Source organism: Stigmatopora argus, chromosome 18 (assembly GCF_051989625.1).
Source record: "Stigmatopora argus isolate UIUO_Sarg chromosome 18, RoL_Sarg_1.0, whole genome shotgun sequence".
In the NCBI taxonomy this organism is placed as follows: Eukaryota; Metazoa; Chordata; class Actinopteri; order Syngnathiformes; family Syngnathidae; genus Stigmatopora; species Stigmatopora argus.
Window position 1 is genome coordinate 3,287,739 of NC_135404.1, and position 14,292 is coordinate 3,302,030.

At 37.8% G+C, this 14,292-nt stretch overlaps 1 protein-coding gene across 3 annotated transcripts in view; it reads left to right on the forward strand.

Annotated features, from left to right (window-relative positions):
* The window catches only part of spag9b (sperm associated antigen 9b), a 53,159-nt gene extending 42,311 nt beyond the window's left edge, over positions 1–10,848 (forward strand). For all 3 annotated transcript variants that reach the window (XM_077625244.1, XM_077625245.1, XM_077625246.1), the window contains 9 exons: positions 1,880–2,008; positions 2,567–2,647; positions 2,727–2,794; positions 2,869–3,017; positions 3,227–3,398; positions 3,488–3,601; positions 4,319–4,495; positions 6,026–6,157; positions 9,106–10,848. In XM_077625244.1, coding sequence (XP_077481370.1) covers positions 1,880–2,008; positions 2,567–2,647; positions 2,727–2,794; positions 2,869–3,017; positions 3,227–3,398; positions 3,488–3,601; positions 4,319–4,495; positions 6,026–6,157; positions 9,106–9,224 — 1,141 coding nt within the window. In that variant the 3' untranslated portion in view covers positions 9,225–10,848. The remainder of the gene's footprint in view (positions 1–1,879; positions 2,009–2,566; positions 2,648–2,726; positions 2,795–2,868; positions 3,018–3,226; positions 3,399–3,487; positions 3,602–4,318; positions 4,496–6,025; positions 6,158–9,105) is intronic.
* Positions 10,849–14,292: the final 3,444 nt, after the last annotated feature.

Here is a 14,292-nt window from a genome sequence, read left to right on the forward strand (position 1 = left end):
AGAGCAACACTGATATGTATCAGTGGCGGTCTGTGCATTTTCTCGTAGCGCCGTCAACGTGTAAAATCCACTTCCTAGCAGCATTTAATGATTAAATACAAATACTGGAACTTTTCAGATATCAGAACTGGGCCCAGAATTGAAATATTATTTAGGAATATAGCCATATTTTACTCACCAAAAATCATTTTTAACTGTACACAATATACATCCTCCTTTCTTTCTTCCTTCATTTATATCGCCATCGAAGCTAATGCTGAAAGTCGAGCCTGTCCTGTCGTATTTCTGGCATAGTCCGTCTTGAAAATGGCTTTAAATCAACACAACAATATATTTGCGTGTGCAGTTCCCTCCATATACAGACGCTCCCCTACTTACGAACATTCGAGTTACGAATAACGGTACATACGAACATGTCTGCAAATTGCGTTTATGTCGAAAAATGTTCGTAAGTTCGATTTTGTATTGCGCGCCTTTTTTCATGTAGTGCTTCTTTCCGCCGCTAATACCGACGCCTGGCGCTGTGAGAGCTCAGCTCACCCAGCATCTACCTTCCTCTGCCCAGTTCGTTGCAATGCGGAAGTGCGTGAACGTATCTCCAGTGCGCAAAGAACCTTTTTCATTTGTATCATTAAATATCTCGTGCATCCATTATTGAATATGGTTGGTGAAAAGTGAAAGGCTTCTATTGAGGCAGGTGCAAGGAAGAGGCAAGTCATTTCATTTGAAATGAGTGGCAATAATAACGAAGCTTGATGCGCGTGATAAAGTGGTGAGCGTTGCACGCGAATACAACTTGAATCGTTTGACCGTCAGTACCATTTATAAACATAAAGATCGAGCAGCAGGACCCAAATATTGAACGTTGCACAAAGTTTGCAAATCAATTGAATGATGCCATACAGTGCTACCGCATCATTTATGATGAAAAAAAGAAAACTGCAATCGTCATTAGATAGCTTCTTTCGGCCAGTTTCTAGTCAATCTCTCTCTCTAATGTATGTATACAGTACTGTATGTATTCTCTCCATTTTATTAAATGTTTTTTTCAGTACAAACCAGTGTGTGTTACTTATACAAGCCTTAAACATACAAATGCACTTATATAAACCTTCAATATACTTATATACGCCTTAAACATAAATTATAATACAAAATATAGCACTGAACTAGGGGAGCGTCTGTACAGTTTGGTAGCTATGGCTAATCACTAGCCAATCATAGTTGGTGAAAGCGATGACGTATCCCTACGCCTGCGACAAGGCAATGACGTATCCCTACGCCTGTGACAATGCACTGTGGTGTTGCCAACTCAAAATCTGATTGGTTAAAGCAACAGTCTTCTCGACGCTTTTTTCATGCAGCAGAGCCCGCAGAACTGATTGTGAAGGCCTTGAGGCAGATTTCCGACCCTGGCAACAAATAATGGCTGAAATGTGATTGGTTAAATGCTTCAATATGAAAACACACATCTGGAAGCAGTGCAACCAGGGGGGAAAGCAATGAAAGGAAGCTAACAGACAATTTGGAATTATTTTAAAAGTATTGATGGACAAAATTTAATATATGATTCAGATATTTCTTAGGCCAGCAGAGAAGGCCTTGAAGGCCCTGACAGCCCACCACTGACATGTACTATACCGGAGCGCTCATCTCCATTTTGTGCCGTGGCATTGATTTGTCAGTGAGGCCATACAGGTCCCTAATACTTATTTATGTACATGTGCCATTCTTGATCTGTGCAATTGATTCAAAGAGGCAGATACTCAAATACACAATTTTAATGAATTCCCTTTTGTGATGCCCTGTCAAAAGTGGGGACTACCAGAACTCCATGAGGTTTGACAGTGTTTGTTATTGGTATTTCTTGGATTCTTAGAGAGTGCGAACTGGCGAAAGATGGTGTGAATTCTAACTCTACTGCTGAAGAGCAGAATCTGATAAGAGAAGAGGCACAGAAGATGAGTAGCGTTCTCCCCACGATGTGGCTTGGAGCACAGAATGGATGGTAAATATTTTCGTTTTGTTTTTGCTTTCTCTTCATTAGATTAGATAACTTTATTCATCCCGTATTCGGGAAATTTCACTGTCACAGTAGCAAGAGGGTGGGAATAAAGACACAGGAAAAGACATTTTAGACATAAATAAATAGGTACTAAATAGGTTAATAAATAAGTGTGTTGCTGAAATATATATATATATATATATATATATAAATATATATATATAAATATAAATATATAATATATATAATATATTATATATATATAAATATTATATTATATATATATATATTTTATATATATATACACATACATATACCCATTCACATATACATACACATTTACACATACTACATGTATACACGTATACACACGTATACGTATACACATGCACATTTATACATATATACATATACACATACACATTTATACATACACATATATACATATACACATACACATTTATACATACACATATATACATACATACACAGATTCATTCACATTCATATTGCGCTTTGTGAATAGAATATTCTATCAGTGAGATCGTTGTATTTCTCCAGTGTGTATGTCCATTCATCTGTGGCACAGTGGAAGAAGTGTCTCCATTCTATAAAGCTGAAAGACTCCGTACTTGGCATAGTGTAAGTTAATTTTGATATTTGCTCTTTTACTTGGAAAGCTCTGCCACAGAGACTTTTTGACATGCTGTTTCTGCCATAGACATGTAAAAGGTCGTGTTCTGGTCGGACTCTCTGATGGAACGCTAGCCATCTTTCACCGTGGAGTTGGTGAGCGGATATAAACTTTCACATCTATTATGTCCATAAAGTAAAACTATTTTTCTTCCTTTCTATTTATTTAGATGGGCAATGGGATCTGACCAACTACCACTTACTCGATTTAGGGAAACCCAACCATTCGGTCCGCTGCATGACTATAGTACATGATAAGGTGTGGTGTGGTTTCAAGAACAGGATTTATGTGGTGCACCCCAAAGCTATGAAGATAGAGGTAAAGAAACAGAAGTCTCATTTTGAGTGATTGAAAGTCTTTACATGAATTACCAGCATTGAATCGTTTCTTTTAGCAGAAGAATTTGATTAAATTAATCAAGCTCATAAATGATTCATTCATTCATTTACCCTACTGCTTATCCTCACAAGGGTGCTAGAGCTCCCAAAATAGATAATTCCAAAATATATGTTTATTTTACCATGCAGAAATCATTTGACGCACACCCTCGCAAAGAGAGCCAGGTGCGTCAGTTGGCATGGGACGGTGACGGTATCTGGGTGTCCATAAGACTGGACTCCACACTTAGGCTCTTTCACGCCCACACTTTCCAGCACCTACAGGATGTGGATATTGAGCCTTATGTCAGCAAGATGTTGGGTTGGTTAAATGGTCTATGTATCCACTATCTGACCTGGGTTCACGGTCAGGGTTGCCTTTTAATACGATTATTTTCACACTTTTGTTAGGTACCGGGAAACTGGGCTTCTCATTTGTGCGCATCACAGCTCTCATGGTGTCATGCAATCGTCTTTGGGTCGGTACCGGCAATGGAGTGATTATTTCCATCCCTCTGTCAGAGAGTAAGTATTTAATTTAAAGATTTTGTGACCTATCTAAACTCATTTAAAATTTTGATAAAAAACTGTATAGATTCCCACTTGACAGTGTTTGATTTTTAGGCTTAAAACACTTTTATACATTTTATAGCCTTTTCTTCTTTGAGGGATGAACTGTTTCCGGTCCAAGTTAATAAGGGACGTTGGTCAGATTTAAATTATGTATGTTGACCCTAGCTGTTAAATTTTTCTTTCATGGGCCACGGTAGATATGTTAGTGTTCGTCCAAACCAAATAATCAAGTCCAGATTACTGGGCAAAATTTATCGTATTTTCTGGTCTATAAGGCGCAACTAAAAGACTTGAATTTTTTCAAAAGGCAGTGTGCCTTATAATCCGGTGCTCCTTATATATGGATCAATATTGTATAAAATTCCTTTTAGCACAGCTCCATCTAGTTGATGTATGATTATTTGATATTGTTACAGACCTGTACAGCTACACTATAAAAGCCTTGTGTGAGAACACTACGCACATTTTCAAGATATATGCATCTCAGAATGTCTGTGTGTCAAAGTTGGAATTAAAGCTTAGCTGTTAGCTCGGAAGACACAACCTACTACTACTATTATTATTATTATTATTATAACATACTATCTTGATAAAGGGTGCGGTGGAACACTTTAAAGAACATTTTAACTTTATCAACACAGTCTAAATTAATGATGATTTTTTTTAAAGCTACCATGCTAACCAAGGGAGATGGTACCCAACCAGGAAGTGCAATTCACGTCTACGGTGATGAGAGCAGTGACAAAGTAGCAGCAGGGACATTTGTTCCATACTGCTCCATGGCCCATGCCCAGCTCTGTTTCCATGGACATCGCGATGCTGTTAAGTTCTTCACTGCCGTACCAGGTAAACAAAGTTTCAAGCTTCTAATGTGGCTAAAATGTGTGTATGTATATATGTGTATGTGTGTATGTATGTATGTATGTATGTATATATATATATATATATATATATATATATATATATATATGTATATGTATATATATATATATATATATATATATATATATATATATATATATATATATATATATATATATATATATATATATATATATATATATATATATACAATATACACAATATATATATACGCTCCTGAGCGTTGGTCTGGAACTAGGATAAAAATGAGATTATATATATGTATATGTGTGTATATATATATATATATATATATATATATATATATATATATATGTGTATATATATATATATATATATATATATATATATATATATATATATATATATATATATATATATATATGTGTATATATATATATATATATATATATATATATACATATACACATATACATATATATAATCTCATTTTTATCCTCATTAGGGTTGCGGGGGGTGCTGGAGCCCATCCCAGCTGACTCTGTGCCAGAGGCGGGGGGGACACACTGAATCGGTGGCCAGCCGATCGCAGGGTAGACTGACAACCATGCACACTCACACAAATACCTAGGGGCAATTTAGAGTGTCCAATTAGTCTACCGTGCATGTTTTTGGAATGTGGGAGGAAACTAGAGTACCCGGAGGAAACCCACGCCGGCCCGGGGAGAACATGCAAACTCCACACAGGTGGACCAACCTGGATATTTGAACCCAGGACCCCATTTAAAAGTGGATCAGATCTTTATTGTCCTGCCTCTCATAATCGCTCATTCTGGTCGTGTTATTGTCCTTTTGCGTTCATGCTCCATGTCAGCCTCAATTGCTAAAATGCTAAACCACGTTTCCTCTTCTCCTGAGCGTTGGTCTGGAACTAGCGTTCATCTTGTAACAGCACCCCCGCTCTATGTTCTGGTCGGAGGTGGTGTAATTGCAGTTTAAAATCATCGAGTTTTTATTATTATTGTTGACAAAAAATATTTCACAATTATTATTATTATCGTTTTCTCGCCCAGCTCTAGTTAGTAATGTGTATTTTCCTAGCTCTGTAATGTTTACTTTTCACAGCCAGCAAATACTCGTAGACGATTCTGTGGCTCGGCCTAGGAGGATGGGGTGAAATTGCTCCTTTGCTAAGCGACAATATAAACACTGGCCTGATCATTGCTTGGGGGCGGGGCAAAAAGAGAAGAAACGTTTTCCTTTTTTTCTACTTCCGAGGCCCAGTTTCCTAAACCTATACAAAACCTTTCGTCACCGCATGTGACCAGATCGTCCAATTCATTTGTCTAGCGAGGTTGTGATGTCATACCCCTGGGACCAAATTTCACACCCTGCGGTACTACTGTGTTATATCTATTTACGTTGTATACTTTTATGTTCCAGCACTACTTGATACCCTTATTTATGTTTAACACAACGTCCCAAGTTCATTGGAACAGTGGTTGAACAGAAAGTTGTGTGTTGGTGTTTCAGGTCATACCTTTCCATCAACATCTAGCTGTGGAGATTCATCAGGGGATAGGAGCTCAGAAGCCCCACCAAATGGTGGAACCAAGTCAATGTTGGTGATGAGTGGTGGAGAAGGTTACATTGACTTCAGGATGGGTGAGTTTGCTGCCTGCTGATAGTTTATTGGGAAATAGGGAAAATTCATTTACAATGAGAACAAAACTTTTTCATCTCCTTTTCACATGTTCCTGAGCCATTCTAACTTACTCACAGGTTACAGTGTGGCTAATTTACAAAGTACACAAATACCAAGAGATATGAATTCAATTTGCGACCTCACTTGTCACTCAAAAAACACTTGTATCTCAATTCCTCTATTTTCAACGAATACACATGCTACTAATCCTTTCCAGTCTTCCCTTAAAATTTTGTAATGGATATTTCAATTATGATGAATAGCTCTCTATTTTTTTTACTCTGTAGTAAAATACAGGTATTACATTTTTAAATAGAATAAAAGAATCAATTTTTCGTCACCAAGATCTATGCGCCTAATCTGCGTTTTACCCACAAGGGGGAGTATAAAACAGCTGGAAACGTTTTGAGTTGGGAACGTTGCATAATCTCTCATCTCATTTTCTGAACCGCTTTATTCTCATTAGGGTCGCGGGCTAGCCTAGTGTCATGCTAGCGCCTTATTGGACGAGGCGTCCAATGTATTGACAAAAAACTGAAATTACACCCTCAAATGAGACTGCGCCCTATCACACGGTGAATTTTAAAGGTGTGAAAATACGGTACTTATTTTTACATCTCGGGAACCGGAAGCTGTTCGGGCTCCATGGATAAATTTTGGCGGCGTGAGGTCAGTGTGGCAAAATTACCGTATTTTCCAGACTATACGTTTCACTTTTATTGTTCTTTTTTTAGTTTGGCTGGGCCGGCCTGTGTTTATTTTATCTGTTGTTCCCTATTTTACTATTTTTTTGAATGAATACACATTTAAAAAATATTAAAATAGGGAACAACAGAAGGAAAGAAAGAAAATCATTATAGATTTTCTCTTTTTTCTGTACAAATCCAAAACTGCGACAAAAAAAAATCAATTTTTTGTATACAGTAATACCTCGACATACAAGTGCCCCGACATACAAGGAATTTGAGATACGAGTAAAATTCCGAGCAAATATTTACCTTGAGATACGAGACAAATTTTGAGACACGAGCATTCGAGCCAGGTGGCTAGGCCGCAAGAGGCTGCTATGTCTTTCTCCCCGCATCTCCCTTGTGCAAATATCTCTACGAGCACTGGGCGGAGCGTTGTATTTTTTCCATGTTTCTTTTGCGCTAGTCAGTGCAGAATTAAGGGAAACACAATGGATCCAAAGCAAGCCGATGCAATGAAGAGTAGTGCGAAGAAAAGGTGTATGATGACAATCGATATTAAGCACGAAATAATCGAAAAACATGAGTAGTGTACGCGTGACGGAGCTGGCTCGCCAATACGTATGGAGAGGCAGGAAGTTGGACTCGAAAGCCACGGTGAAATAATTAACCTCTTTGCCTTGGTTATTGCACAATAAGGTTTAAATTTAGTGTAACGTAAGATTAAACATTTTTAAGTGTGTGTATAGGAATCTAAGTTCAATGAAGTTAAATTTAAAGTTTCTGTTACGTTACGAGTGCATCCGTCAAGTCTCTCTCTCTCATCAGCAAACTCCCCGTTGTATTGAATAAAGCCTCATTTTATTATTAAATATCATAACCACTAGTTATTTGTTACTCTGTTAGTAGATGGTGAATTACAACCAATACAAATATGTTTTTCCATTGCAATATCCTGTTTTTGGTGTTTTTTTCAGAGGGTGGGAACAAATTAATTTGTACTCAGTTAATTTCTATGGGAAACATTGATTTGAGATACGAGCAAATTGACATACGAGCTCAGTCCCAGAACGCATTAAGCTCGTATCTCAAGGTATGTCTGCACATTCTTTGACAAGTGCAATTTATATACTCAGGTGCGACTACTCGTCCGAAAAATATGGTAGATATTGAAATACTTGTTTTGTGTTTCTTTGATTCCTGGTGTTAAAACTTTGATGAGAATGACTTTGTATTGTAAATATTGTGTTTTAAATTAGAACATTTTCAGCTGGTGGTGTGCCATGACATTTTTGCAATTTCAAAAAGTGGGCCACAGTTCAAAAATGGTTGGGAAACACTGATATATTGGATTGGATTGGATAAATTTATTCATCCTGTATTCGGGAAATTTCATTGTGACAGTAGCAAGAAAGGGCATAGTTATAAGTTAGACAGTACAGTCAGAGGCCGCAGAACAACAAAGCAAATCAAAGTCAATGGGATCATTAAGAATCACCAAATCATTAAGACAGAAAAGCAGCAAAAACACAAAATGAGCTACGAGTTTCGGTAGCAAAAACGGATAGACTCAAAAAGACGTAAAGTTGGACAAAAACTGGTACCACACACAGGAAGTCTTCCACGAGATGGGGAACTTCTGCAGACTGTGACCAAGGTAGAGAATATGCAGAGTGAATCTTCTAAGCTTATCCGCACAGTTCCTCAGTAGTCTGGAGCTGAAGAAAACAGCAGCAGGGCAGAACTCCTCGACTCCATTGCTGGTAAGCGCCGACAGCTCTTCCATCTTATCCCACGATGGAATGGTTGGTCAGAAGCGTTGCCTCTCCTCCCGGCACTTTTGTCCAGCTCCGAAACTCCGGCGGCACCGAGGTGTTGCTCCTTCTGCTGCGTATTGTAACAGCTAATCCCGTGTGTGTGACAGCGTAGGCATGGCTGAATGGTTCAAAAAAAAGAAGTATCCGAAAGAAGCCAGGCTAACAGAACAAGGAAAGTTGTAAAAACATTAAAGTAAAAAGTATAAAGTACAAAGTAAAGTAAAAAGGGATGTATTAAGAAATATTTAAATGTAATTAAAAACAGATAGAAGGGCTGTAAAACATGAAAAACACAAGAGTGTACAGAGCTACTCCCACTGGCTCCCGCGTGAACGGTGCCATCTTGGAAAAAATCAATATATATATATATATGCTATATCCCATATTTTTTTGTGTCTCCAGGGGATGAGGAGGGCGAAGCGACTGAAGGCGAAGATGCACCTTTAAAACTTCAGTCCTCCCAGTCAATAGCTGAGCGCAGCCACCTCATCGTCTGGCAGGTCTTAGATAACGGAGAATGAACTCTGATCTCGGACCCCTCAGGCCTGCCATAAGCACTTTGTTTTTAAAACCAAACATTAACATGTTATTTCTCGTGCTTTCTGTTTTTTGGCCCAACATTTTATCGGTTAATAGTCAAATGTTATTTATTTCTTGAACTGTTTTACTTCACATTCATAAACCCATAAAGAAACAGGTAAAGCTTTTTTTTTTTTTAATTAAAAAATATGCAATACTGTATACAGGAATCCCCAGTTTGTGCCTTTGGTGTGACATTATAGACATCAAACTGAAACCTCTTTTGACAAATAAACGAGAATGTCGTATACAGACTGTTGTGTTGAGGACGAGCCTAACCAAATACAGTAAATTACAAAAGACAAATACACTGTTGTGCACAGGTTCCTTAATAATCTCGAATTCCGACAGCTGGAAATTATCTAGAAATATGCCTGCAAAGAAACATGAAAAAAGTGTGCTGAGTGAGCAATGTTTATGAAGAATTTTACCAATGTGATACAACTTGGTGTTCTGTCTTGTTTTAGTTTTTAGTTAAACCTTTTTTTTAAAGACATGATGGAAGTAAGATTATTTTTAGTTTAGTTTGTGTACTTTGCAACTCAGCTTTGACCTTAACTCATGAAAAGAAAATTCTGGCTACATTATAATTTGTTTTTGTTTTGGAAAAACTATGTATACATTTTTCCCCTCCTTCATTTAGTTTGTTCACCGTGCTGAGACTTTTAAAATCCTTCTAACAGTCCTCCCAGCTGCCACAGGCTTTTTACAGTCTACAATAAGTTTTGTCTTGAAAGAATGTTACTTTTGCTACCAAAGGATTATTAATAAAAAGCTTGCCACTTGCTGAATTAACAATCGTGTCACATGAGAATGTGACACCATAAATAAATATCAGCCTCTGAATGTAAACGTGCATATATTTTGAAAGTAAAAAATCGTGGTGTACATAAGATAAGATTGATTTTTCTGGATTTGAGGCAGAAAAAATGCTTATGTGATTCTGATGTTGACGCTGATGGAGTGGATCAATCTTAAACTTCTACATGTTTTACAGCAATTGAAAAAAAAAAGAAAAAATCCTGCAGAATATTTACTATTTTGTTTGAATAGGCTTTTATAGCGGTGGTGGTCTAACAAATGTTTTCTGGCCTCTGTAACTGACACTGCAATGATTTGTTTGTTTTATATTTAACAATATAAGTATTGGTTCCTAGCTCCAGTCTAGCCGTTTCAGTATTTATTTCATTGCCGGAGCCTTTACAATTCACAATGTATGTTTGTAAATTTAAAAAAAATCATTTAGTATGTATGAAATGTGACAATGGCTTTGGGTTATTTCTGTTTAAACAAAAAAACTTAGCTATGCACAATATCTGCAGGGAGAGGTGTGAATTGTGGTGTGTGTACCAAGCAATAGGTTTTCTAAAAATGGACAAGTCAAGGAATTTCATCTGTTCAATATTGAGTACTTTGTCTGGCCTCTCTATTGTCCGATCTTTTCTGCAAAATGATTGTCTGAAACTTCGCAGGGACCTGTTCCAAGTTAGCAATATTCTTAATGTATTCATTCTCATTCTCGCCTTACTTCTTTTTAACAATCAATTAAAGTATATTTTGTTGGCAGAGTTGGCGTTATTTTTTTTAATTCTCTTACTACAGTGGTTTCAGATCTATAAGCTAGTCCCTCAATAGTAATGTTGATTTAACATATCAGCAATTGGATTTCAGTAACATATCACATTTAGGTCTCGATAACATCCCTCAAACATTTCTGCATCAACTTTCTGATTACAGTCTGAGTACAGAACCACAAGCTAAACCCTTTAAAAAAGGTCAAAGTGTCCCAATTTTGTATGAAAGATGTGAGGAAACCTACAAAAATGAGAGAAAATTATAAGGTAATGACTTATTAATGTCTTAAAATAAATAAATCATGAAAATGTGTCCGGCGCCGCTGAAATATCTCCCTCTGTGGCCGTTACAAATGTAATGCCCATGTTTGTCCGCCAGATGGCGGCAAGAGCTGAAAGTCATCTACTTTTAGACTTTTACGTGTGCCGTGTGTGTGCGCGAAAATATGTGCCACATTGCATTTGTAGTTTTTAATCGCTTAATAAGGGGAATTCAATATGAAATAACGGATAAGGAAATGCATTTACTTTTCGGGGGACTTGGTAACTTGTATCTTTTTTGTATCTTGAGGCACTTATTTGCATATAACTAAATTTCATAACCTGAAACTTTCATACCTAGAGGCATTCGTAAGTAGAGGTATGACTGTACCTTCGTTTTTCTTGCAACAGTGCAGTGTCAATATGGGAATCATGATTTGAAATAAAAACATTTGGAATTATTCATTCATTTATCTTCCGTACTGTGCATCCTTGTAAGGGTTGCGGAGGTTGCTGGAGCCTACCCCAGCTGAATTTGCTTGAAGGTCAGAATACACCTGAGACTGGTCACCAGTCAGCTGTAGGGCATAATTGGTGTTAGTCTGGATAGTTGTAGGGAAGAATGAGGGTTGTGGGCACATGTGCTTGATGTCACACTAGACCACCTGAGGGTGGTGTTGCACAATATCATGATTGAAATGATTTTTTAAAATACGTACTTCTCTAGTGGGCGGCCTGGCGGCTGAGTGATTAGCGCGTCGGCCTCACAGTGGGGGACCTGGGTTTAAATCCACCTGTGTGGAGTTTGCATGTTCTCCCCAGCGGTATTTAAAAACAAAAAAAAGTGAGTTCAGAAATGTTGATATTGTGACAACGAACCCCAACTTGTGTTTTTGACTAAATAACCTAAACAGTTAACATGCACCTGGCTAGCTCAAAACTGTGGCTTTGTCCTCTTACATCCCAATGATGAGACTTTTCTAAAAAGATATTGTTTTGGCCTAAAGGAGATCAACAGATTGGATCAAATCTTACTCCAATTCGATCTACTAATAATACCTTGGCAATCGATTGGTCGATCGTAATTGACGTGTTGATCACCCCTGCTCTATACATAGTAAAAAAAAGCTCTTTTTTGCAGCATATTCAGATCATTACAAACTTTACAATTAAATTATAACTTGTTTACAATGCTGCTAAACCATAACAGCCATTTTTTTGTATTGTGTAAGGTCAAGAACACTAGAGAAGTCTCATTTTCTGAACCGCAAGTGAGGCTAGGGTAACGGGGGGTGCTGGGGTCTATCCCAGCTGACTTCAGGCCAAAGGCGGGGGACACTCTGAACTGGTGGCCAGCCAATCACAGGGCACAAGGAAACAACAACCATGGACCCTCACTCCCATACCAAGGGACAATTTAGAGTGTCTAATCAGCCTACAATGCATGTTTTTGGAATGTGGGAGGAAACCGGAGTACCCGGAGGAAACCCACGCTGGCCCGGAGAGAACATGCAAACTCCACACAGTTGGACCGACCTGGATTTGAGCCCAGGATCCCAGGTCTGTGAGGCCGACACGCTAACCACTTCATCATAACCAGTCCATTCAGAGCAGTGAATAATTACTCATTCAAAGTTATATGCAGGATTTTGTTCATTGATTTTCAATGATCAGTACTCCATTTTTGCCTAGGAATGCTTTTTCTTTTCTACTGCTATTTTTTTTAAATATCTCTGATGACCTTATTTTCTTTTCAAGGTCAAAGAGGCAGGTGGCATTTGGTTTTACCTCTGTGTGTATTCCATGTGAGCAGTAGTCCACAAATCAAATTGTGATGTCATCATGGCTCTTTCCATGTTATTTATTCATGCATGCGTCCATCTACAAAATTTGTATTTACCACAGTGCATTTTTAATGGGAGCTGTCTCAGATTGTACAGGAGCAACGATGTCAGTACATGTCCCTGATCGCTCTGGAAAGTAAATTACTTCCTTGAATATACAGTAGTACCTCGACATACGAGTGCCCGACATACGAGCAATTTGAGATACGAGTAAATTTTTGAGCAAGTATTTATCTTGAGATACGAGACAAATTTCGATAAACGAGCAGACAGCGGACGCGAGAGGCTGCTCATAAGAACATCATGGGCACTGTCTTTCTGGTCGCAACTCCCTCGTGTAATGTCTCTACGAGCACTGGGCGGAGCGTTGCATTTTTCAGTGTTTTATTTCCCGTTAGTCAGTGCGAATGGCATATATACTACTTCTCGTTGGCAAGTGGTTGTGCGTTATCCTATTGTGAGGACATTTGTGTGCATCATTTTCGGAATATTTAGAAGGGAATACAAAAGAAAACAACCCTCGATAGGTTGCATCTGAAAGTCAGGGTGGAGGCGGGGCAAATAGAACCAACCGGGGAGAAGAAAGGTATAAACATTTAAAACAAAATTAGAATTAAGTTTAATTTAAGGTTAGATTAAACTTATTTTTGAGTGCATCTGCATCGTAATCCAAGTTCATTTAAATTTGTTTATGTTATGTTACGAGCGCATTGCCGTGCAAAAGTCTCTCCCCCCTCCTCCCCCCTTTCTCTGTCATAGTCTCTCCCTTCCATGAAATCCGTCTCATTTTAGAACTATTAAACACATTTTAGTACTATTAAACCACTAGTTATTTGTTACTTTGTTAATAGATGGCAAATTAGAACAAATAAAAATATTTTACCAATAAGATATCCTGGTTTTGGTGTTTTTTCAGAGGGTTGGAACGAATTAATTTGTTTTTTGTTCATTTCTATGGGAAACATTCGTTTGAGTTACGAGAAAACCGACATACGAGCTCAGTTCCGGAACGCATTAAGCTCGTATCTCGCGGTACCGCTGTACATTGACATGATCAAAAGGATTTGCATACTTTAGTAACAAACTTTACCTTCACTGTTAAGATTTCTTGGGTTTCTGACTCTTTGCCTCACTATCATGTCTTTATTCATTTTCATTACCAGTGAAGGAGAACGATCAAACATCTACGTTGTTAATTTTAATGAACCTCATGCCTGGCTGCCCATGCTGTTTAAATGCTTGTTTTTTTAATAATAACAGGATTAAATTGCAAAAAAAATGGATGCCAAATAATGTAAAAAATGTTTTTTTTCAAAGCCTCTGTCTCAAAG